Source organism: Mustela nigripes, chromosome 1, assembly GCF_022355385.1.
Source record: "Mustela nigripes isolate SB6536 chromosome 1, MUSNIG.SB6536, whole genome shotgun sequence".
NCBI lineage: Eukaryota > Metazoa > Chordata > Mammalia > Carnivora > Mustelidae > Mustela > Mustela nigripes.
Window position 1 is genome coordinate 132,186,376 of NC_081557.1, and position 26,110 is coordinate 132,212,485.

At 37.8% G+C, this 26,110-nt stretch overlaps 1 protein-coding gene across 1 annotated transcript in view; it reads left to right on the plus strand.

Annotated features, from left to right (window-relative positions):
- Positions 1–7,144: 7,144 nt before the first annotated feature.
- NEK1 (NIMA related kinase 1) overlaps positions 7,145–26,110 on the plus strand; it is a 214,466-nt gene continuing 195,500 nt past the window's right edge. Inside the window, exons 1-5 of the mRNA XM_059374160.1 lie at positions 7,145–7,304; positions 7,617–7,724; positions 16,439–16,587; positions 17,418–17,514; positions 24,434–24,531. Of these exons, the coding sequence (XP_059230143.1) occupies positions 16,471–16,587; positions 17,418–17,514; positions 24,434–24,531 (312 nt within the window). The 5' untranslated portion in view covers positions 7,145–7,304; positions 7,617–7,724; positions 16,439–16,470. The remainder of the gene's footprint in view (positions 7,305–7,616; positions 7,725–16,438; positions 16,588–17,417; positions 17,515–24,433; positions 24,532–26,110) is intronic.

Below are 26,110 nucleotides of genomic sequence, written 5' to 3' on the forward strand. Positions count from 1 at the left end.
TCTTTCCCTGCCTCTCTGCCTACTTGTGATCTCTCTCTGTGTCAAATAAATAAATAAATAATCTTTAAAAAAAAAAAAAAAAAAACCCTGACCAACCTTAGTTTCACTATCCACAAAATAATATTATGAAGTATGTTTGGGGTAGTTTCCTAGCAACTTTCTAGGCATTTACAAAGATACATATAAAAATGTGGAGGAAACTTGGGACGCCTGGGTGGCTCAGTTGGTTAAGCAGCTGCCTTCAGCTCAGGTCATGATCCCAGCATCCTGGGATCGAGTCCCACATCGGGCTCCTTGCTCAGCAGGGAGCCTGCTTCTCCCTCTGCCTCTGCCTGCCATTCTGTCTGCCTGTGCTTGATCTCTCCCCCTCTCTCTCTGATAAATAAATAAAATCTTTAAAAAAAAAAAATGTGAAGGAAACTTGATTCACCAGAAGCCCCGTTGAGAGATTCCTGCCTTAGCTTGGCCAGATATTTTGATAATTGTTTGGGGTAGAAGACCCTAGATGTGTATCAGCTGGTTCCCAGAATTCAGGGAAGCTCATGAAGCTACTTGGCATGAAATAAGAGAACTTTGTTAAACTTTTGAGAGGGGAAAGGGAAAAAAAAGAGCCAGGTTGCCCCAGAGAAGGACTGGAGTAAATTGTTAGAGAAGAGGGATGCCTGGGTGGCTCAGTTAAGTATCTGCCTTTAGCTCAGGTCATCATCCTAGGGTCCTGGGATTAAGTCCCACATCAAGCTCCCTCTGCCTGCTCTGCTTGCTGCTCCCTCTGCTTGTGCTCTCTCCCTCTGACAAATAAATAAAATCTTCAAAAAAAATTGTTGGAAAAGAGTTTGCCATCAAGTGTTTTACAGGGGGATGTGCAAGAGGACTGTGTACTTTCCTTTCCTACCAAATTTTTATTAAACTGTGTATTACAAGTGCTTTTGACTATGTGTACTTCTTGGACCCTCCAGTATAAAAGTAATGAATATCTGACTTACATATATATCTTGGATCTTCAAGGCACACAGAACTCAATAAACATTAATATCAACATTCTAGATTCTTCAACTCCTTTTTGTTAGCTGCATATAACAGAAAATGGGTGTAATTAGGGTCCTGGGGCAATTTATTTGTGGTTGCAGGACTGTGGTCCCTGCTTTCTTACTAGTTATTGACCAGGATTGCTTTTAGCTCCTAGAGACCATCCTCGATTCCTAACCCCATGGCCCTCTTACCACATGGCAGCTTATCCATCTTCAAAGCCAGCAGGAGAATTTCTCTTGAATCTCTCTCACTTCTTTCTAGGGGGTCACCTAATTAGGCCAAGCACACTCATCATAATCTAATTTTTTATTAATTTTAAGTCAATTGACTAATAAACTTATAATGAAAGTGAAATCCCTATATTCACAGTTGAGCCCACACTGTGGAGGGACAATTACACCAGGTGTGTACATCAGAGCATGAGAAGCTTGAGGCCATCTCAGAATTCTGCCTACCACAATCCACCCTCAAGGCCCTGAAGATTTACAGGTAAAAAATTTTGTTCACCCTTTTCCAAGGTTCCGATTGGTCTCATCCCATACAGCATTAGCTTGAAGTACAAAACCTCATCTTAATCTAAATATCATCAGCTCAAACTCCAAAATCTCTTCCAAATCAGATGAAGATGAGGCTCCTGGTTGTAATCTATTAATTCTTCATTGGCAGACCTGTAAAACTAAAGAGCCAAGTTATCTCGTTCCAACATTCCCAAAATACAATGGTGGAACTGGTAGAGTATAACAGTTGCGAGCATTCCAGTTAAAAAAGAATAAAGGAAGATAGGAATCACTGTTCTCAAATGCACAGCCACCTATCAAAAGTGATGAAAGAGTGCTCCTTTCTTCCCTGATCCAATAGTTGGTTTGGGTTTTGTTTTGTTTTGTTTTGTTTTGTTTTGGGAAAAGGAAGTCCCCTTTGTATTACCCTCACCTGAAACGGTTTTATACCTTAAGAGGCTTAAGCACTAGCTTTATTTGTTCATTTATCCATTTCTACCTGCTGACAATGTCACAGACTAAAATCACTGTATTCACTTCCTGATTCAGTGCTGGCACCAACCAATGTAACTTTGTACCAAACCCCCCCCCCCCTTTGCTCTTCCCTGTCACTAGGTCTTGTATAAGTTTATAGCTAGGAGTTCACACGTATTTCCATAAGTGTGAATCTCAGGCTATGCCACTTACATCGGCAAAACACTCCAAAAATTCTCATTATCTAGTCCTGGAACAATGAGGTCTTGTCACCCAACATACACAGTAATCAGCGGGCCTCTCAAATGATCTTTGTAGGATCAAGAAATTTAGCTTCTTGCAATTAAAATAAACTGTACTCTATTATAATGAATATTCCAAAAATTGCTAATCAGGTTTGCATGGAAAACCCAAAGATTAAAAATTCTTCTAAGGACATATCTTAGGACCTGCCAAAATTAGGGATTCTCCCTCTTGTTGCCAGCAAAGTCTACACTGGTATTTTTTGAGTGCAGAGTTAAAAATTATAGGATATCGAGCAAAAGAGGTCCACTGTTTAAAAGTTCATTATAACACAGAAATATCCAGAAATATCCAAATATTACGTGCTTGGTGTCGTGTGGTAAATCACATTAATACAATGATATCTCCCCAATATACTACCAGATAAGCAATCCCAGAGGTCACAGAAAGGCTAACATACCATGAGAAGCAAGGGGGTAAAGAAAATTAACATACTTAAGATAGGGTACAAGTGGAGAAAAAGACCTATGATTTGAAACATGTGGTTATGCAGTGCTCATATGTCCTGTCTCTTTTTGGCATATTAGCCTTCCTGTTGATGGTGAGGTCATTAGGATGAGAGTTGATGTTTGAGCAAAAGTTCAGAGATGGAAGATGCCTAAGCCAATGACACTCTGGCTCTACCAAAGAGATGCAGGGATAAGAGTGCCTGGGCACATCCGTAGCTTGCCAATTAACCTGGTGAGAAGGTTTTGCACTTTTGGAGCAGGTCCTGTGGGACACAGTGTGAGCGTCACCACTGGAGGGCAGAATTAAGACCCATGAATGTTGAGTGTCTCATGTAACATTGAATGTATCATGAAAATATAGTGCTCAATGAACATTAGATGCTCTCATATGATTAGTGCTTCATTAATATTGGGCACCTCTTGGTCTTTCCTAGCCTTTTCTACCTATATCCACAAGTATATGCCCTGCTGACTTTATCCACCATATGTCACAGATTAGTAACTTTATCTTTGCTTAACTCGTGAGTTTTGCCCATCCTATTTCCTTTTTTTTCCAGGGTGGAATCCAATATTCTCAAACAGTACAGTTCTGGGCTAGAGTTGGTCTTGTGCTCATGGTGATGGTGGGGGCACTCACAATATAATCAAACTTCGTATGACTCTTTCATTACTTTTAACAAGGTAACATTCATTGAACCATGGTAGTATCCAAGCACAATATTATTTTACTTGGAACACCACTGAACACATTTTACAAGGATTTACAGACATTAGATATCTTCTTCTCTCACTGCAAATATGTAGCCTATTTTGGGGAAGGAGCACAGAGATTCTGGAGATAGGAGATAATAGTCACAGGCTATTAATCATAGCTACTTTCTATGATCCTTTTATTAATCAGTCCTAAATCCTTTCATGATAGTGTTTTAGTTCCTACATGGGGGATTATCCTAAGGATCTCTTGGAAGCAGGCAAGAATGACTTGACTTGCATATTTAGTTCTCTGTAATATTGTTTATTCTGTGCACTACCTTATTTCTTTACATTACAGGATTGTGTTTATTTTTAAATCCATGATTTCTAACATACAACCATCTTGCCAGCAGTTCTCAACCTTCATTTTGCCTCAGAATCACCCAGGGAGCTTCAAAAAATACTCTTGCTTGGGCTTCATTCTCAGAAAGTGTTTTAATTATTCCAAGTTTAGGCCTAAACATGCAAATTCTTAATTATTCCCAGTTAATAAGCTGCATTCAGTCAGAACCAGTACTTTAGACACGGGGCAATCTATCTAAACAATGTGCTACATGATAGTTTGGTGATACAACAATAGATTCCATCGGGGGAAGAACCCTCTCTATAATTCCTTTGGTATTTTTGTTAGAAGAATCTGGTGGTGATAAATCTCCTCTTCAACAGACTTGGGTGTTTTACACGGTAAGGACTATAACCAATGCCCTTGAACATTTTCTTTATTTGTCCCAATGTGAATACTTTAGCTTGATCTCATTCCTTCTCAGCAAGTGTTATAGAAGGGATCCTGTTTGATTGGGGTTCTTACCAGATCCTTTACTTTAGGGAAGGTGGCTAAGAAGGAGCTTCATCGGGCTGAGGTAACTCTCAATAAGGTGTTTTTACAGATCCAGCTGTGGGCTTCTCCTACACAATAAAAAGAATTTACCAGTCAGCCAGATATACGTTGCTCCTGGAGCCTTAAGAAAATAGGAGTTTGCATTAATATGCTATTGCAACAAATTCCCACAAATTTCGTAGCTTGAATTGACACACATTTATTATCTTAGAGTTCTGTAGATTAGAAGTTCAACTCAAATCTTACTGGGTAAAATAAAGGTGTCAGCCTCCTTCTAGAGGTTCTAGGGGAGAATCCATTTCTGTGTCTTTTGCAGCTTCTACAAGCTACCTCCTCAATCTTCAAAGCCAGCAACACTGGAGTTGAGTCCTTCTCATATCCTATCATTCTGAACTTTTTCCATAGTCACATTTCCTCCTGATTCTCTCTTGCCTTCCTCTTTCATTTTTAAGGACTCTTGTGATAACATTGGGTCCACCTGAATAATCGAGGCTCGTCTCTCTCTTACTAATCAGGCCAGCTGATTAGTAACTTTAATTCCATCTCGCCACTTCCCATGTAACCTAATATATTCACAGATTCCAGGGACTGGGGGCGGGGACATAATTGGGCGGCTATTTTTCTGCCTACTATACATTGCTTAATTTATCTTTTGACCACAGATCTTAGTATGCATTTTTAAAAGTCCTCAGTAGGGTAAGGTGGGTGGGAGGATTTGATAAAGGTGTCAAAAGCTATAAACTTTCAGTTATAAGATAATTAAGTACTGGAAATGTAATGTACAACATGACTAAATAGTTAAGACTGTTGTATAGTATATTTGAAAGTTGTTAGGGCAAAAAACTCTAGAGGTTCTCATTATAAGAGAAAAACAATTTTTCTCTTTCTTCTTTATATGAGATCATGGATATTAACTAAACTTATTGTGATAACCATTTCATAATATATGTAAGTTAAATCATTAAACTGTACATCTTAAACTTACAGAGTGCTGTATGTCAATGAGATCTTAATAAAATTGGACAAAGAAATTAGCCCAAACAAAAATTAGTAAGCCCTCAATATATAAGAAATATTTGGAGGCATAGCAAAACAAGTTATGTGAATAACATCAGGTTCTTGCATGGTATATTACAGTTTCTTTTGATTAGAACTAAGGTGAAGTATTAATAACAAAAACTCTATCAATACTCAAATTAGTTTTCCTCCCTTCCTACTAAGCAGCCAACAAAATCTTAAAGCCTTCAAGGAAGGGAAAAAAAGAATAACTCACAGTGGTAAGAATTCATCTATTCCAACCAGGTCTAGAACCGTTTGTTCACTAGTCTTGCTGCTACTGTGGAAGATACAGAGAAACAAATGGTGGAGATCACCTGAGAATGGAGGTTGTATTGGCCATTCCCTTTTGCCGACAATTCTACCACTCTGGGAGTGTCATGTTGTATGTTACAGAATTGGCAAAACAAGTCAAAAGGATATGCATATTGCTAGCATACCTTCTACAAAGACTGTTGCAGTTCATAGTCCCACCAACAGTCTATGACAGGAGCCTGAAAAATGATCTAAGGAGGTATCTGACTAGCCATTCTTCATGAAAGCAGCTAAAGAGAATTGACTTGGATTGGCAATTTGCAACATTCCTATGTTGCTTTGCTGTGCAACGGTATGTGGGTAGAGCTAGAGTTATTGTGCATTGTGACACCAAAATTCCTACTAACTGGGGGTTGGAGGGGTCACAGGAGGTTAGCCTAGAAATGGGAAAATGAGGAAAACAAGTCTTTTGCATGGGTGAAGATTGAAGAGGAGATAAACCAAAGCAGACTTTTCTCCAATTTGCCAGGTTAGATGACTTGCAGTGCCATCTTCTGGCAAAGAAGCCAAAAACTTTCAATTTCCATGCTAGTAATAAAGTACTTTCTTTTCTTTTCCTTTTTTCCCCTTTTCTTTTTTCTTTCTTTCTTTTTTTTTTTTTTTTTTTTTTCTTTTTAAGCGTTTCTTATAAAAGCATGGCTAAACCGAAACCTGGAAAAACTCAGAGAGGTCTTGGGTGTTGGTGTGTTGGAGAGAGGATGAGAGAGAAGGAAGCAGATTTTGTTGAAGCAATGATCTGAATCTTTGACCTCTGAGGTTTCTGGAAAAATCTGTGGACACTCCAGCAGGCTGCATACATCACATATACAACAGGTATAACCTGGAGTGTAACTTATGTAGTAGACAAGCCATCATCTTCTTTCAGCTTCAAATTTGGATTCTCCTGTACCTCAGGGGTACTCTAGGTAAGGCAGTTTAGTCCTGGGGTTATTCAGGACAACAGACCTAATCCCTTATACAGGAAAATCTGTTCCTATCTTTTAAAGTCGTGCCATGAAATTAGACCATCTTTCAATATACTGGCAAGTAATTTATACACACATTGGATGTAAATGTGTGTGAAAATCACATTATAGTCTTTTAAAATTTTTTCAATACTTAAAAATAGTTTCTTGCTTTAATCATCCAAAATGTACTAGAAAAAGGCTCGCTTTTTAAAGCAAAATTACTTTTTAAAATGCGGTATTCCTAAGTAACAGACTTCATGTTAAAAAAAAAATCCCTTTCTCTATGTATGTGGGACAAATTTATAAAATGCTTTATTCAAAACAGCTCTAACCCTCATCTCTGCCTTAACTCCTTTCCTTCCTGTTCATTTTTTCCTTCTTTCGCATCATCTCCCACCTGCTGTGCCTTGGCCCCGCCCCCCCGCGCCACTCCTTCCCCGCCTCTCCCATTGCGTGCCGACTTCCGCACGCTGACGTCACACGTCAGCGCCAGTGACGCGCCGGCCGCTCCCCCTTCCTCTGCATTCGCTGTAGGGTTTTGGGGCGCTACGGTGCAGAGTCGTCAGCTCCGAGTCGTAAGCAGTTCTCCGCGTAGCCCCGAGTCCAGTACCGGCGTTGGGAGGCAGAAGGACGTGGCAGGCAGGTAGCCTCCCAGTCCCAAATGCTATCTCCCCACCCCCATCCCGCCGAGGTCACTAGTAACCACCTCTGTGAAGTTGCAGGGGCGGTAACCCGGGCACTCCCCCTGCCACCGCCCGCTGTTTCCAAGGGGCTCAGAAACCAATTTGTTCGCCCGGAGTAGTGTGGGGCTGTCTCACTGGGCGTTGCCGGAGGCGGGAAGGAGTCAAGCCTGAGGGGTCAGCGAAACTCTGGTATCTAGAGTGGGAGTCTCACTGCCCTCCTTAAACTGGACTGTGAGGAGCTGCAGGTTAGATAGACTTGGTTTCTCTTTCAGGATGTCATTTTCAAAATCCTGGATGGTGCCCCCGCCTCATTAACTGCTGTAGCAAGGCTGCTACACCTAGACGGATGCGTGTTCCGACTAACGCTCTGTGTCGTTGAGGTGAGTTAACTTGCGGGAAGCAATGATATGCAAAAGAGTAAAATCATATTGGAAATGAGGAGACCTTGCTTAGATTTGTTTATGTAGAGCTTGCAGGGATACTTTAAGTAGACAGAAAATAATACCTCCGCCTCACTAAAATGTTAATTCTCTAAAGAACAATATGTATTACAAAGCAGTGCTTGGACGTTAGTTAAAGGATATTAAATGATAAAGGAATTAAAATAACAGAAATCTTGGTATGCAGAAGCAGTAATTTACTTTGCATTTATGTTGTCTCTTTAACTTACATATACATCTTAATTAAAAATGGGTAGCAGTTAACTGGTTAGCTTATAATCTTATATTTCAGTTTATATTATTTGAAGCAATTTCCCTATGAAGACAGTAAAAGTTGTACTACTTTAAGAGTTCATCATAACTTTTTTATACAGGCCTAATTTTTATTCTCTAATGTAAGCTCCACCTCCGAGAGGCAGAAATTTTTTTATTGCCATGGTAACATCAGAAGTATTTGAAGGATTAAAAGTAATATCCAATATATGCAAGTAATAGCTTTTTATTATGATGCAGCAGTATTGTAGAGATGATGGAGGGGAGCCAAATACGGAGAGAAGTAGTCCTTTGTTTCTAGTTTAGATTTGTTTGTTATTAGAGAATCCACAGATCTATTTCACTTAAGATTGCTCTTTGTTCTAGGTGAAAGGTAAGGAGCCTCCTCTTTGGGAAAACAGGTTTTTGCACAGTAGGAATCAGCATTAACAGTTTAGTGAGGGTTATGGAACTTGGCCACAGTTCTTTTGAGGTCATTTTAATACATTGGCATTGTATTCCAAGTACATTTTCTCTAATCTCTCCCTTCAAATCTAAATTGTGGTCATGACACCATTTCATGAATATAAATTATTTAGACATTGGTAATTTCCATTAGGGAAGCCGTTAATTGTTGTCTGTATAGGCTTACGGAGAAGAAAAACAAATGTTTTGAAGAAAGTCTAATAGGAATCCCATTTTTGCTTTCTGCTTTTTTGGATAATAAGTCAGGGACTTGACTCACTGAGATGGTAAATTGTCCCCCTCCCACCATCCAGACGTTACTTAATGTTTGGAAAACCATGTATATGGATTGTAGCTGCAGGCAGTACCATAGGGACTTCTTGAAATCTGTTGATGTTCCTCTACTAGTGTTTCCCTTCAGGAAAATTTGTTCATCAAATAGCTAAAACAACTGAAGAAACTTAAAGTTCTAGATTGAAGGGGATATAGTTTTTGCTCATATTCTCTGGCATTTTTCATATTTGGTACAGAAATTTTATTATATCAAACATTGCTTATTGTAGCTTAAAATTTTTTTAGTTAAATGCAAGGAAAGTTGTCTAATTTGACTAGAGGCCAAGATAGTTTTGTGGAGCATAGTTGACATAGTTGAAAAGAAGTATGCTGTATAGGAAAACTTTGAATGCCAGTGTTAGAAGTTTGAAAATGGGGAACTGTTGAAAGATTTTAACTGGAGAAATTGATTTAGCTAGCATTCTTCTTCTTTTTGTCAGCATTTATTATTTTTTAAATTTTACTGTTTTGAATAAATAATATATTCATATGGCTTAAAATTCAGAAGGCACAAAAGATTTAAAAAATCTTCCTCTTAATTACTCAGTTCTCTTCCCTGAAGGCAGCCAATAGTGTACCAGTTTATGGTTTATCCCTTCAGAGGTGTTACGTATACAAGCAATTAGGTGAGTCTGTACACATGTAGAGATTTTATATATTTGCATATACTCACATGTGTAAGTAAATAAGTGTAAGCATAAACCTATATATATTTCCTTTTAAAGTAGTTTTTTTTGTTGTTTTTAAAAATTTTTTTTTAAAGATTTTATTTATTTATTTGTCAGGGATAGAGGGAGAGAGAGCGAGCGAGCATAGGCAGACAGAGAGGCAGGCAGAGGCAGAGGCAGAGGGAGAAGCAGGCTCCCTGCCAAGCAAGGAGCCCGATGTGGGACTCGATCCCAGGACACTGGGATCATGACCTGAGCCGAAGGCAGCTGCTTAACCAACTGAGCCACGCAGGCGTCCCTAAAGTGGTTTTTTAAAAAAAAAATTTATTTATTTGACAGAGAAAGAAAGATCACAAGTAGGCAGAGAGGCAGGCAGAGAGAGGAGTAAGCAGTCTCCCCACCGAGCAGAGAGCCTGACTCGGGGCTTGATTCTAGGACCCCGAGACCACGACATGAGCCGAAGGCAGAGGCTCAACCCACTGTGCCACCCAGGCGCCCCCATATATATTTCCTTTTAATACACAAATGATAGTATGCCATGTTTATAATTCTGGTACTTAGAAATTAATTCATATCAATATAAATGTTTCTTCCTTTTAATTTGCTTATGGATATTTACATTTTACCATTTCAGACAGTACTGCAGAGGAAAACTTTGTAAATATATCATTTTCACGCATTTGGAAATATTTATAAGGTTGAGTCCTAAGAATGGAATTGCTGGATCATAGTGAACACTGATAATTTTGGTAGATATTATGGAATTTTATTTTCCCTGGTATTTGTATCAGTTTGTATTCTCATCATATTCTGCTTCCTTATATTCCCTTCTAACATAGTATAGTAACAAACTTTATGAATTTTGCCATTCTGATGGATGAAAAATGCATCACTTGTACTTTTTTTTAATCAAGGTAAAATACACATAACAAAATTTATCCTGTACTTATAAAGTACAGGATTTCTTATAAAGAGAAATTATATTTCTCTTTATAAGATAAATTATATTTCTCTTTATAAGAGATTGGATACTTTTGCAAATTTTAACATTAATTACATTCCTTTTTGTTGTTAACTTGTAACTTCAATCCTTTATTTTTCTGTTAGATTAGCTTTTTGGTTCTATGAATATGAGAATGTTTTATTTATTAGAAAAATGAGCCCTTGGTGATATGAACTAATATGCATATATATCATTTTTCTGTCATTTGAATTTTGACTTATACTAGCTTTTCTTATACATTTTTTAAAAGATTATTTATTTATTTGACAGAGATCACAAGTAGGCAGAGAGGCAGGCAGAGAGAGAGGTGGGGAAGCAGGCTCCCCGCTGCGCAGAAAGCCTGATGTGGGGCTCTATCCCAGGAGATCATGACCTGAGCTGAAGCAAGAGGCTTAACCCACTGAGCCACCCAGGAACCCATCATGATGTTTTAAAAATATTTTATTTATTCGACAGAGAGAGATACAGCGAGCGAGAGGGAACACAAGCAGGGGAAGTGGGAGAGGGAGAAGCAGGTTTCCCACCGAGCAGGGAGCCCGATGTGGGGCTCGATCCCAGGACCCTGGGGTCATTTTCTGAGCCGAAGGCAGACTCTCAACAACTGAGCCACCGAGGTGCCCCATATTTTTTTCTTTTTTAAGTGGGCTTCACGCCCAACGTGGGACTTGAATTTATGACCCTGGGATTGAGACCGGAGCCAAGATCAAGATTTGGACACTTAACTGACTGAGCCACCCAGGCACCCCTTGTATACATGTTTTTTATGTAATTGTATTAATACCTTAAGGCATTTTGGGTTTGTGTCATACCAAGCTGCTCTACTCTAAGATTATACAAGTCATCCTCCCATGTTTTATTGCTATTTTTGTTTTTTTTCCTTTACATTTAAGTAGTTTATTATCTAGAATTTATATTGATGTAAAGTGAAGAAAATGGGTTTAAGTTTTTCTCTTCCATATTACTACCTAGTTGTCTAAATACTGTTTATTTCAAGAATCTAACTTTTCCCCACCAATTTTGGTCATCCACCAAGTTAAAAATATGATGTTTTGTTTTTGTTTGTTTTGAAAGAGAAGGAGAGAAAGGCAGGGGAGGAGTTGCAGAGAGCAGCCTTCACAACCAGCATGGAGCCAGATGCAGGGCTTAATCTCATGACCCTGAGATCATGACCTGAGCCAAAATAAAGAATCAAAATCTTAACTGATTGAGCCACCCAGGTGTCCCCCCAAAAATGTTTTTATATGTTTCTGGACGTTCAATTATTTGCTTGTCAATTTCATAATTATTGTAGCATTATATTGTGTTTTGATATTGAATAGAAAAGCCTTCATTAGTCTTTTTCTTCTTTTTTCAGTATTTACTCTTTTTTTCTCATACTAACTTCAAATCAGCTTGTCTTATCACTGTCACCCACAAAGATTGTGTTTTTGATAGGTCAGAATAAATGTAGAGACTAAGAATTAAAATCTTTTTGATATTAGATCTTTCCACCTTTTTTTTTTTTTTGGCGCGTTTTTGTTCTTTCTTGAATATTTTCTGTTGGTTCATTTTCCAGATTAATAGTCCTGACTTCTACTGTATCCTGAGTGCTATAAAACACTTGCAGTGCCTTCTTAATTTCATATGTCTTGTATTTCAGTTCTAGAATGTTCATTAAATTTTCAAAAATAAATGTCAGTTCTTTGTTGAAGTTCTCCATCTTTAAGAAAAATCACTTTTGTTCATCTTCTTATTTTCTTGAACATATTTCTTATGGTTATTTAAAATCCGCATTTGAATTATTTGAATTCTATTTCTATTGTTTCTTTTGGTCTTGGGCTATTTGGTTTTTCTTCTTCTTCTACACACCTCATAACTTTTTACTGGATGTTGTAAATAAAGTCATAGAGGCTCTGGAATATGTATCTTCCAAAAAATTTTTATGTTTTATTCTGGAAGGTTGATGGGAGTATCAGTAGATTACCTTCCTTGATCCTGTCAAGGAATGGTGTTAGGCTCTCCTAGGACTAGTCTGTTTAGACTTGCCCTTTGTATGCACAATTTAGGAATGGGCTAACTGACAGGAGAAAAATTTATATGGAGAATTTGGGGCTTCTCCTGTTCTTTTTCCTTTCTCTAGGACTTTGGCAGCCTTAAACTCTAACTTCTCTCTCCTTAGCTCAGTAAGATTGCTGCTTTCTATTTAAGTTCCATCATGCTTTGCCGCAATTTGGAAAATGTCTTCAGGGAGAAGGCTGGGATGGATGTGAAACTGACTAGTGTTTTCCTACCTCTCAAGGATTATAGCCCCTCAATTCCTGTTGGTCAATTATTCATTTTACTCAGAGTTTTTGATTGTTTTGGGAAGTGGGATGGTCTGATAATGAGCTACAGCATCATGATTAGAACCATTTATGATGTCAGCCTTCACTTAATCGCCCATATCAGATATGGTACCGTTCTCAACTGTGTTGGTATCACCAGTCTAGAGACATCTCTAGTCTTTTGCCAACACAAGAAAGGTATGGTCACCTGACTGAGGGGTGGAGGAGGCAAACTGTCTAACTGCTTATTACATAGTCTTTCAGCCAATTCTATTTTAGTTCTGATATCCTTACTCTCAGAGCACCTTATTCTAATTATTGAGCTAGTCTATAGTGGAAATTGACTTATTTGCCACTGCTGGGTTACAATACAGCTTTCTCTAGTCTCCCGAGTCAGTTGCTGCTTATTCTTATGTTTGTTAGCTTCCAGAAATTTGTTGCTATTGCTTACTTTCCATTTTTGCCTTTTTGATCTCTTTCAAGTTGTATTTGGTTTAGGTAAGAAGTAGAGGTAGAAAGAGAGGTTCAGTTTAATATGTTTAATTCTAAATTGCACTTTATTTTTTTACTTTTTAAAGATACAGGCTGAAGAAATTATTCTTGTGTTGGGGCACCTGGGTGGCTCAGTGGGTTAAGCCTCTGTCTCTGGCTCAGATCATGATCCCAGAGTCCTGGGATTGAGCCCCGCATTGGGCTATCTGCTCAGCGGGGACCCTGCCCCCCCCACCAAGTACTTGTGATCTCTCTCTGTCAAATAAATAAATAAAATCTTTAAAAAATATTACTCTTGTGTCTTCTTTTGATTTCTCTGAAGGAAAGGCTTTGGCCATATCTGTCATTCCTACTTTTTGTGGCTAATGGTACAATTTTAAACAATGTTGAAGTTTCCTATTTTCTGATCTACTCAACTCTTTTATTTTCATCTCTTTGCATCATAGATTATTAGAGTTCGTAGGGCCCTTAAGATAGCACTATGTTTAAATTGTTAGTGTTTTCAGGTGAAGGAACCAACAAGGTGCAGAGGTCAAGTGGTTTGCTTTTTGGTCATAAATCTTTTCTCTTCCAAATCCATTGCTTTGCTTGTTTTATCACATAACTCTTTGGAAAGTTCAAATGTCAAAAATGTCTTTGGTTTTATGCTTTGAAATGTCTTTAATATTATAGATATAAAGTTGATAAAATAGTTGGAGACCTTAAGAATACTGTCAAGTTTGTATATAATTTTCATTTGATGCTGGAAACTGAAGCATAGAAAGGACAAACACTCCTATTTTCAGTTTATTACAAATATGAAATTGGGACAGGATTACTGTGTTCCTTCAGTTATACGTTATGATGATTGTGGATGCATAAACCTATAGTACGTTTCTCATTCAGTTTGAAAAATCTTTTAGGATTGTAATTCAGCTGGGAAGTCTCATGACTAGGAAATAAATAGCTTGGTTAAATATGTTGTAAGACACTGAAAGCACTCTATCTCCTCATGTTTCCCCCTTCATTTCCCTCCAGTTACCACAGTAGTCTCATGTGGATTCTGCAGGCAAGGAGGAGTTGTGAGTTTCTCTGAAACTCATTTACAGCCTAGTTTTTATTCAGAAAACTTTCTGCTTTGACATCATTTGATGGCAATTAAAGTCATCCTTCTTCACTACCAGGGGTAGTAGATCTCCTATACTGAGTTGTCAGAAACACAATGATCAGTAAAGTGATAGGCAGTACTGTGCAATACTAGCTAGGGACTCTTGGAGCTTCCATTTCGTTAGTGTGGTCCCTGGAAAGGAATTGGCAACTAAATTTTGAGGCAGAGCCAAGCTGACAAATTTTGTTTCTTTTTTTTGGCAGCAGTCACAGAATAATGAAATATGGTTATTATTTAATGTAATTTGACTTATGAAATTCAGTTTTCTAAGATGAGTTTATCTTGATTTTTTTTTTCTAAATAGCATGGTAATGTAATATACTCATGTCCTGGAGAAATCATAAAATTCTGGCTGGTGCCCAGGTAATCATTATATTATGCCAGCTGACCAAGCGTGGACTTGAGAGGAGAGTATATATGTTTGGAATGACTTTAACTCACTGATGGTGCTGTATTGCTATTGTAATCATTAATTTCTTATTTCTCTCCAAGTTGCCAAAAGTCTTGTCCTATTTTAAATGCAATATGGTTATAATGTTTTCTAAGGTAGAAGAAGGTTCTTTCCTACAAAATTTCCTAAGGTGTAGTTATCCAATTGATTTTATCAGAGGCTGGGTTCTGGACTTTGGTTTTATAAGCCCTGAATATAAATTTTGTCATTTAAGGAGATTGGATCATATTTTAGAGGCAGAGTAAAATTAAGCAAATTTAGTATTGATGGATAAAATGAGAACATGGATTTGTTAATTTACAATGAGAAATATATAAACTGTCACAGAAATTTTATTATGGCCTTTGTAACAAGCCCATTTTCTCCTAGAAGGGAATCATACATAGAAAGCTGCTTGATGTAAATGGAAATAGAAGAGGGCAAGTTAGGTAAATTAAATATTCATTAGTTTTAAATTGATATAGTGAATTCAGGTATCTCCACAATAAGAGTAGTCTTGCCAATAGGTAATGCTCATGATTGTCTTGTGACCATATCATTCTCTTTCCCTCCTCCTTCCCTTTGACTTTTTTAAGCTTTCACTAACTAGCTTTTAGACTCTGACTTTGTCCCCACAGATCACTCTCCTGAAATTAACTATTGCTAAAGTTGCTAATGTCCTTTGTCAATATCTTAGTCTGGTAAGGATCTAATTATGATACCAAAAGGATAAATATAAAGACCAATAACATTTTATAACAAATATAAAGACCAATAAATTTTTATATTTAAATACAATTGAAAGGCAGATAGTATAGAAAGAAAAAATATTTTTGACAGAGGAGGGCTAACATACTCATTGAAGAGGGGAGTTTTAGAAATTACTAAAAAGACTATTCAAATAGAAAATGAAGAAAGAACATGAATGAACAGTTCAAAAGAGATTACAAATGTTCAATATATGTGGAGGAATTTTTCAAATTAACTGATAAGCAAAAGAAATTAAAAATGAGGCACCATTTTTCTGTCAAATGTAGAAGTAACAACAGCAACAAATAGTGACCAGAATTTTAACATGTGCATATTCTTTGGACGAGTAATTTATCCTAGGGATATCCTTATATCCTTATAATAGGGTACATAAAAATGTATGTACCGAAATTTTATCTAAAGTTCTTCTGTAATAGCAAACAGTGTAAACAATTTTAATGTCTAATAAGAGGATTAGTTAAATAACTTTCAGACACACATTGGAGATAATAAAGTAATGCTGCCAAATAATTCACATAGGGAAAAGTTTGTCTGTTTCTCCATATACATTAAGTAAATTTAGTATTCGACTTTCCAAATCATTTTTATAAAATTGAAATGTCATTGTTTTTCTCTTTTTAGTTATAACTATGTCACATGAGTAAAACTCAGATAAAGTTAATTTAACTTTGAGTAAAGATTTTAAATATCTGGTTTTTAAGTAAGCAAATCACTAAGGAATTACAATTGAATTAAATATTATTAATGGTTATGGAAGACATGTTAACTGTTAACTTTTTTAAATGTCTAGTATATCTGTTAAGATGCCTTAGAAAAAGAATCATGGAGAAGTATGCTAGACTACAGAAGATTGGAGAAGGTTCATTTGGAAAAGCCATTCTTGTTAAATCTACAGAAGATGGCAAGCAATATGTTATCAAGGAAATTAACATCTCAAAAGTAAGTATATTTTTTGTTTGGTTAATTCAATGAATACTCTGATTTCAATGGGTTCATTGTTAGAGAATTAAAAAAAAATATATGGCATGGTATAACGTAAAGTGAAAAGCTACCATAATCCCAGAGAGAACCACTAATTTTAGAATAGTCTGTATATCCTTGCAGTTTTTTTCTATGCTGTGAGCTTATGTTTATGTATTTAAGTGTTTTAAAAAATACACTTACTGGGGCGCCTGGGTGGCTCAGTGGGTTAAGCCTCTGCCTTTGGCTCAGGTCATGATCCCAGGATTCTGGGATGGAGCTCCGCAGCATCGGGCTCTCTGCTCAGCAGGGAGCCTGCTTCCTCTTCCCTCTCTCTGCCTGCCTCTCTGCCTACTTGTGATCTCTGTCTGTCAAATAAATAAATAAAATATTAAAAAAAAAATACTTACTGTTCTGTAACTTAATCTGATTTGAATGAACATCTTAAAATGTTTTTATTTGTGGTGTCAACTTTTCTTTTCTGCTTTATTTTGTTTATTTTTTTTTTTAAGATTTTATTCATTTATTTGACAGAGAGATCACAAGTAGGCAGAGAGAGAGAGAGAGAGAGAGAGAGGAGGAAGCAGGCTCCCCGCTGAGCAGAGAGCCCGACGTGGGACTCCATCCCAGGACCTTGAGATCATGACCTGAGCCGAAGGCAGAGGCTTAACCCACTGAGCCACCCAGGCGCCCTATTTTGTTGTTTTGACTATGCTTTATATTGTTTTTTAACCACTCTCTTATTGATGGACATTTAGATGGTTTACTGATGGTCTAATTTAATATTTTCTTTTTCTCTCCCATTTAAGATGTCCAATAAAGAAAGGGAAGAATCAAGGAGAGAAGTTGCAGTATTGGCAAACATGAAGCATCCAAATATTGTCCAGTATAGAGAATCATTTGAAGGTCAGATAAATTTTGCAAGAGAGTTCAAAGGAACTAAGCCATATGACAACTTTCGGATATTTTACTTATAAAGTATTTTCAGGAAGAAAAGTACATTGTTTTTGCCTCAGTACATATGCATATTCTTATCAACTTGATTCTAGGGTAATACAAATTTACTGGTGGGCAGTCTGTATGAATGGAGGTCTCAGTTCTTGTATTGCCCATGAGAAGATTTATGTGGTTATCTGTGCTCTAATAAAGACAGCCAGAAGGAGAGTAGCAAACAAAAAGCAGTTTATTAAAGTGAATGTACAGGGGTGTATGGGTCGCTCAGTCGGTTAAGCATCTGCCTTCTGCTTGGGTCATGATCTCAGGGTCTTGGGACTGAGTCCCGCATTAGGCTTCCTACTCGGTGGGAAGTCTGCTTCTCCCTCTCCCTCTGCTGCTTCTTCTGCTTGTGCTCATTCTTGCTTGCTCACTCTTTCCCTCTTTCTCTGTCAAATAAATAAAATCGTAAAAAAAAAAAAAGTGAATGTACACTGTCAACATGGGAGAGTGGGGACATTTTTTTGTTATTAGATATTTGTTGCATCTCTATGGGCTGGAAAGAACTGTGATGTATTGTGGGTCTGTTTTTATTTTATTTAATTTTTTAAAGATTTTATTTATTTGAGAGAGAGCAAGTAAGACAGAGTATGAGAGGGTAGAAGGTCAGAGGGAGAAGCAGAATCCCTGCTGAGCTGGGAGCCCTGATGCAGGACTAGGTCCCAGAACTCCGGGTTCATAACCTGAGCTGAAGGCAGTTGCCCAACCAACTGAGCCACCCACGTGCCCTGTGGATCTGTTTTTAGTCATTTGGGAGACTCCTCCCATGAATTGGGAGGGAGAGTTTTTAGCCTTACAAGGTTTGTACAGAAAGGTCTGGGCATCCTTTCTCCATCTGGTGGGGCTGTACCCACAATTCAAATGCATTATGAGTCTAGGGCTAAGGTTACACTGGGGCAGATGTGGCTGAGGAGAGTGCTTGGTTTGCGCCTATGGCTCTTTAGTTTGTTAGCCCCAGGTCTTGGAAGCCACAAGATCAGATATTGTGCCCCAGGCTTTTAATGTATAGCTTATTTATCACTGTCCTTGCCTCCAACCCTTATCGATTGCACAGCTAAGGGCTGGAAGGGAATGCCCCTTCAAGAATTGGGACTCTGGGGGCACCTGGGTGGCTCAATGGGTGAGAGCCTTTGCCTTCTGCTCAGGTCATGATCCCAGGGTCCTGGTATCAAGCTCCACATCAGGCTCTCTGCTCTGCAGGGAGCCTGCTTCCTCCTCTCTCTCTCTGCCTGCCTCTGCCTACTTGTGATCTCTGTCAAATAAATAAATAAAATCTTAAAAAAAAAAGAAAAAAAAAAGAACTGGGACTCTGCCTTGGGGCATTCCTTCCACTGCTCAGGTCTAGCTTCTACCCAACACTACACCATACTGTCCATGTGTAATTTTATATTGACTCACTGTTACTCTGATTGCTTAAAAAGAAGCCATGTGGTTAAGTGTAAAAATTTGTACAAAGCAAGGACAGTAATTTATATCATTTTAAATTAAACTTCTTTTAAAGTGCTACCACTACTGCCACTAAGAAAATGTTTTGATTTTTAGAAAGGGATCCTTCTTATTTGTGTTCTCTTATTTACCTCATTATCATAGTAGTGAGGTATATTGAAAGTGGTCTCAGGTTCTTAAAAATGTCATAGCTTAAAATGTTATATGTTGTTTTGGAAATATATACTATTATATTTGGTAATGTAGGAACTAAGATAGAACAAAGCTTCTCTAAAGACAGGTCAGGATGGTTGGTTGAAGTCCTTTGAATTCATGCCCATTATCATAAATCCCTACACATTACAAAACAAAGTATGTTGGGGCATCTGGGTGGCTCAGTGGGTAAAGCCTCTGCCTTCAGCTCGGTCTCTGGGATCGAGCCCCGCATCGGAGCGAAGAGCCTGCTTTCCCCTTTCTCTCTGCCTGCCTCTCTGCCTACTTGTGATCTCTCTCTCTGTCAAATAAATAAAATCTTTAAAAAAGTAAAAAACATATGTATGTATACATATATGTAGTATATGCATGTACGTATACATATATAGTATATGTGTGTATAAATACATGTGTATAGTATACGTATATATATACTGTATGTGTATATTTATGTACCATATGTGTATATATACTATGTGTATTTTTATACTGTGTGTGTATATGTATGTGTGTATATATATGTATATATATTTAATTTGACAACATTAACAGTTTATTTAAGGCAGTGGTGGTGAGAAGGAAAAAGGAAACAAAGAATAGCTTCTTCGGGTCCTGAGTTTCTAGCTGCTTATGAGTCCCAAGTTTATAATCATGTTTTTTCTCCTTCTACAACAAATTCCTTGTTCTCCTTTGCCCTCTGCAACATCTTGGCTGAGTGTGTTCTGTTTTACCTAGTGGAATAACACAAACCTTTATCACTGGAGGATCTGAGTCTTTGTGAGTACTATATTTGTTGCAGTTTTTCATTAATTATGGCTATTTTGCAAGCGAGTAAAAGAGGAACCTCAGTGAATCCATGGAGTTCCAGTAATAGTCCTCCTTGACTTGATTGTGTTGCAGCAACACAATTTCCTCTTGATAATCACAATTAAGCACTCCAGACAGAATGGTGACTCTTTTTTTTTTTTTTTAAGATTTTATTTATTTATTACTTGAGAGAAAGAGAGAGAAAGATAGCATGCGAGGAGAGAGGTCAGCGGGAGAAGCAGACTCCCTGTCTAGCAGAGAGCCTGATGTGGGACTCGATCCCAGGATTCCAGGTTCATGACCTGAGCCGAAGGCAGTCACCCAACCAACTGAGCCACCCAAGGTGCCCCAGTATGGTGACTCTTAACAATAATTTAGATTGAAAGTAGTAGATAGTTCAAATGACTGCTCTAATACAGTCTGATTTAGAGCAGAAGTATACTCATTCCCAGATTAACTGGGTACATACTAAAGTAGAACATGCTTTAAAAAAATATTGATCAATTAACACATTATGTCATAAGGTGTACTGTATTTTATGATGGTAGTGAAATTATCATTTATGCACGTTTACGTGTACGGAGTACAGTGTTAACTATCTTCTTCCCATGAGCTTAGATTCCTTTATCTTTCTCCTCAGATCTCTTTCAGTTTCTTTTCTCTTCCATCACCAAAATTTTAGTATTTAAAATAAAAAGCTTTTAATGTATGTCAACAAATACTCTAGTAGGAGGTTTTTTTTTTTTTAAGATTTAAAAGATTTTTAAAGATTTTATTTTATCTGAGGGAGGGTTGTATCTCACCTGTAAGATCACAACCTGAGTTGAAACCAAGAGTCAGGCACTCAACCAACTGAGCCACCCAAGGAGCCCCATCTCTTGCTGTTTTGCAGCTTCTCTCGTTATCACCACTTTTTGCCATTCGAACCATGTGTCTTGGTGTAGACCTTCTTACATTGACCTTGTTGGGGGCTCTTTGTATCCACTGAATCTGGACTTCTGTTTCCTTTGCCAGGTTAGGGAAATTTGTAGATATTTTATCTTCAAATACATTTTCTGCCCCCTTTTCTCTTCTCTATCTAGGATCCTTATAATGTGATTTGTTAATTATCCTTGATGGTGTCCCTGAGTTCCCAAGTCCATCTTTTATTTTTTTTCTCTCTCCTATTTGATTGCTTTCTATTACTCCTGGTTGCTGATCCATTCCTCTACTTTCTTTAGTCTGCTATTTATTACATCTAGTGTATTTTTATTTTTATTTTTTCCAAAGATAGATGTATGTATGTATGTATGTTTGTATGTATTTACGTGTGAGCATGAGTTGGGAAGGGCAGAGGGAGGGAATCTTCAAGCAGACTCCCCACTGAGCACAGAGCCTGACATGGGGCTCAATCTCACCATCCATGAGATCATGACCTCAGCTGAAACCAAGCGCTGGAGGCTCAGATGACTGATCCACCATATCTACTATAATTTTCAATTTAAGTTACTGATTTCTTTATCTCTGATTCATTCTTTTTTATTTCTATCTCTGTATTAAGAGTCTCACTGAGGTCCTTCACTCTTTTCTCAAGTCCAGTGAATATTTTTACGATCATTACTTTAAATTCTCTGTCAGGCATATTATTTATCTCTGTTTGTTTGGGTCTCTTATGGCAGTTTTTGTCCTATTTAATACACTTGGGATGTATTCCTCTGTCTTCATATTTTCTAACACTCCGTTTCTGTTTCTGTAACGTTAGGAAATTCTTCCTACATTTTGGCTCTTGAAAGTAGTGGCCTTATGAAGAAGAGATCCTATAGTGCCATGCAGTGCAATGACCTCTCTTCATCAGAACCTGGCGTTTCAGGGTGTCTCCTGTGTGTGATACGTATACGGCACTGTTGTGGCTGAGCTGCGGTTGTTTTTAATTAGCTTGTCTGCACTGGTTCACTTTACCTGTTGTAGGCATTGTTTGGTCCCTGTGTTGTTGGTAGGCTGGTCTGGGGTTGCCTTGGGTTTGAGTTGAGTTAGAACAGGAATTAACTAGAGGTGCAGTAGCATGAAAATGCAATGCACTCGAAAATGCAATGCACTTTCCCGTTTGTGTTTCCCCTCAGAAAATTTCATTGGCGGGTGGGGCCTGCATTCAGGCCAGGCGTCTGCCTCCAGCCCATGCTTGGGGCACAGTTGGTCTGGTGTGTGGTTATCTTTCCCTGTCTCTCAGACCTGAGTCACTTTGGAGGGCTGATAGCCCCTGTTGGGGCTGATTTCAGCCTGCCAGGCTTGTGGCACTGTTTTGGATAGGCTCTGGCCAGGGGCATATTGAAAGGGTCAGGTCTGTAGGAAAATGTGGGTACAGGGTGTAGGGTGTTAGCAAAGTTTGTGTGGGTCTGCTGTTGGAGGAAACGTGGAAGAAGGACCTGGCTGGAGGGACTGTACCTGCAGGATGTGCTGTTAGCAAGCTAGGTGGAGAGTGTTGGCACTGCACTAGTTCTCGAAGGTGTCCATGTATCTAGGCTGGGGGATGGGGGAGTTTTATGGAGCCTACCAGTTCTTCTGCTCCTGTAGAAGTCTCCCTACATCCCTGCCCCTCCTGCACATGCAGATTAGTAAATTACTCCCCCTCCCTTATATCCCGGGCATTTTTCTTAGTGCTGCATCTCTGCTGGGCCATTTGTTGTGTTGTCTCTAAGAGTGGGGACAGTTTCCTGTTGCTCTTTCACTTTCCTAAAGCTGAGCATGCTGATTTTTAATGTTCTAGATGTTAAGCCCTGCTGATTATAAGAACTCATGAAATTATGCCCCACATAATGGTTTTTACAGCCAAATGTGGGCATTCATCTTCTCTCGCAGGTTCCCTGTGCCTGGGGTGCCTGCAGTACCTGGGGTACCTGGGCTTAGTGTCTGTTTCCTTCTTCTCTCCACACCATGGGTGTCTCTCCCTTCTTTCCTCCTGAAGACAATCCCATGGACCTGTTTAGCTCCTGACCACATCTCTACCCTTCCTATGCTCTTCCATCTGGCCTCTTCCCTACATTTAGCTGTGGAGAGTCCCAGTCTTCCAGTCGTTTTCTGGTTTATTTACATTGATGTGATTGTTATATGGTTTTATCCATGAGAGGAGGTGAGGCCAGGATCCTCCTACTCCACCATCTTCCTTAGAAGTGCCCACAAATTATACAGAATCTTAATTAGTCAGTCATATAGATTCCCAGTCCATGGCACACTAGGACCAGTTTATAAAAAAGGAGGTATAAGAACTATGGGTAACAGAAACACTACATAGGGTGCAAGGTACAAGTACTGATGGAATTAGGCTAGAAGCACAGAGAAGTAAGGGAAGTGAAAACTGTTCTTTGAGTTGGAGTAGTCTCACTGGTAAGTAGTGGTTTAGTAATGTTAGAAGTTATATCAGCTACTCCCTAATTTGTGCAGAATAAGCATAGTGTTAATCTAAGAATAAAGGTGGAGGGAGGGATGAGAAGGGTTCTTCTAGTCCTGTCTACCCAGGGGAAGAGTGATAGAAACCTTTCTTTCTGTGGACTGAGACATAAAGGGAAATAAAGTATTGCCCTATTTTCATGTTGCTCACAGATTATATCTAATTTTTAAAAATAGAAGTAAAATCAAATAAAGCTCCAGCAGTTGTACATTCTTATTCACCGTTGAATCCCTAGAGTTCATTGCAATATCTGTTATTTGTTTAGTAAGTAATTGATTAAGTGGATGAAACAAAGCTGAAAAGTAATGGTAAATTGAAAACCAAATTATAACCCATCTTTGATAAATTGGTAGAAAAACATTTTTTATAGATGATGTTTAAGGAAATCTATTAAATGAAACCAAGTATATTTATCTGCATTTTGTCTGTATTCCAGAGATGTTTAGATCATTGTGGATATGCTATTCAATAAGATGCTGTATTCTTAGTAGAAAATCATTGATGATAGAGCTTCTTGTTAAACCAGGTTATCATACAATCTGTATAAGCAGTATACCTTAATTTTGTAGTCTAATTCTTTTGAAGGTGGTTCTGTTTTTAGTGGAACATAATTAATCACTATGTTTTAGTAAACCCTTAAGTACCTTTAATTTAGCTGTGCTTTTGACTTACATTATCATATGGTTTCACTTGTGGAGTATAAATAACATGGAGGACATTGGGAGAAGGAGAAGAGATGGGAGTTGGGGCAAATTGGAGTGGGGGACGAACCATGAGAGACTGTGGACTCTGAGAAACTAAGGGTTTTGGAGGGGAGATGGGTAAGGGTTGGGTGAGCCTGGTGGTGGGCATTGAGGAGGACATGGAGCACTGGGTGTGATGCATAAAGAATGAATCTTAGAACACACACAAAAAACTTAAAAAGATTAAAAAAAAATGAAATGTCTTGTTTATATTTTGTAGAAAATGGCTCTCTCTACATAGTGATGGATTACTGTGAAGGGGGCGATCTGTTTAAACGAATTAATGCTCAGAAAGGCATTTTGTTTCAAGAGGATCAGGTGAGTTAGCATGTAGGAGATTGACTCTTAATCCTTGTTATTCAGAAGCAATTCAAAATTTATATATGTGTTTACTTGTAACTATAAAATTCTTAATTTAATTACTAGGACAGTTTGATATCATATTCTAATACCTCAGTCATATTCCTGTTCTAATTAGCTTCTACCTTAGTCATTTCTCTGTCTCACTTCCTGTCTATAGTAATATTATAATATTTAAATGTATGTTATATCCTTTGTGTATGAATAAACACTTATATTTATGTATATAACCTAATTATTCATTATAACTAGTTAAGTATTCTGTATTCTGTCTGGCTTTCTGCTAATAGACCACATTTTCCTAAAATGTGGCTTTCCTAAGTAATTCCAGCTCTGGAAGCCTTGCATTGACAACTGCATTAAATCTAATCTCTGTTTTGACCTCAAGGATCTTTAAAATATGACCTTATCCTACTGAGGCAGTCTTATTTTTTTTCCTAGTATTACTTAATGTGTACCCCTTTTCATTTATTTAACAAATATTTATTGAGCATTCATTTTGTTAGGCACTATTTGTGTTGGGAACACATGCTCATATATCTCATTCTTCTTCCTGTGTAGTTATTCTATTATTTCTTTTATTTTAGTAACGCTTCCCTGCCAACTCTCTTACTAATATTCTACCTTTTTTTCTTTTTTCTTTTTTTACAGCTCAGCTCAAGTCCCAGCCTTTTCTTTGATTTTCCTTAACCACTCTAATCTTCTGTGATCTTTTCCTTCTCTAAATTTCTATTGCATTTCTCATTATCACCCATTCTTAACTTGTGTGTTTTTACATAAGGAAATGGGGGAAACATTGTACTAAGAGTGTTGTATTTGTTTCTCTTAAATTTTATAATCCCCCATGAATTAGTGTAGTTTTCTTTATTTAATAAGTAAGAAGTCTAACAGAGGTTAAGTAGCTTGGCCCAAATCATATAGTCAGTGTTTGAACCTACTTCTGTCTAACTCCAAAATCTATTTAATATTTGTTTACAAACTTAAATTGTACAATTATTAAAAGGTTCAGAAATGGAAATAATTCTTTGCCTACTGTTCTGTCTCTGAAGATTACCACTGTTTTTAGTTTGGTACATTCTTCTAGGCTTTCTTCTTCATACTTGTACATGGAAATATATACATCAAGGCACACATATTCAGAAAGGGGATATTATACATAGTGTACTCTGTCTTACTTTTGTCACTTAAAAATTATCTTGATTATCCCAACCTATAAATAGAACAAACTGATGGTTATGAGGGGGGAGCGAGAAGGAGGGGTAGGGCAAAATGGGTGTAGATGCATGAGGGATACAGGCTTCCATTTTAGGATGAATATGTCATCGAAATAAAAGGCACAGCATAAGGAATATAGTCTGTGATATTGTAACAGCAGTGTACGGAGACATATGGTAGCTACAAGTGTGAACATAGCATAATGTACAAACTTGCTAAATCACTATGTTGTACATCTGAAACTAATGTAACACTGTGTATCAGCTATTCTCAAAATAATTTAGAAAGTAACAAAAATGTTATTTATAATATGGAAAAAATG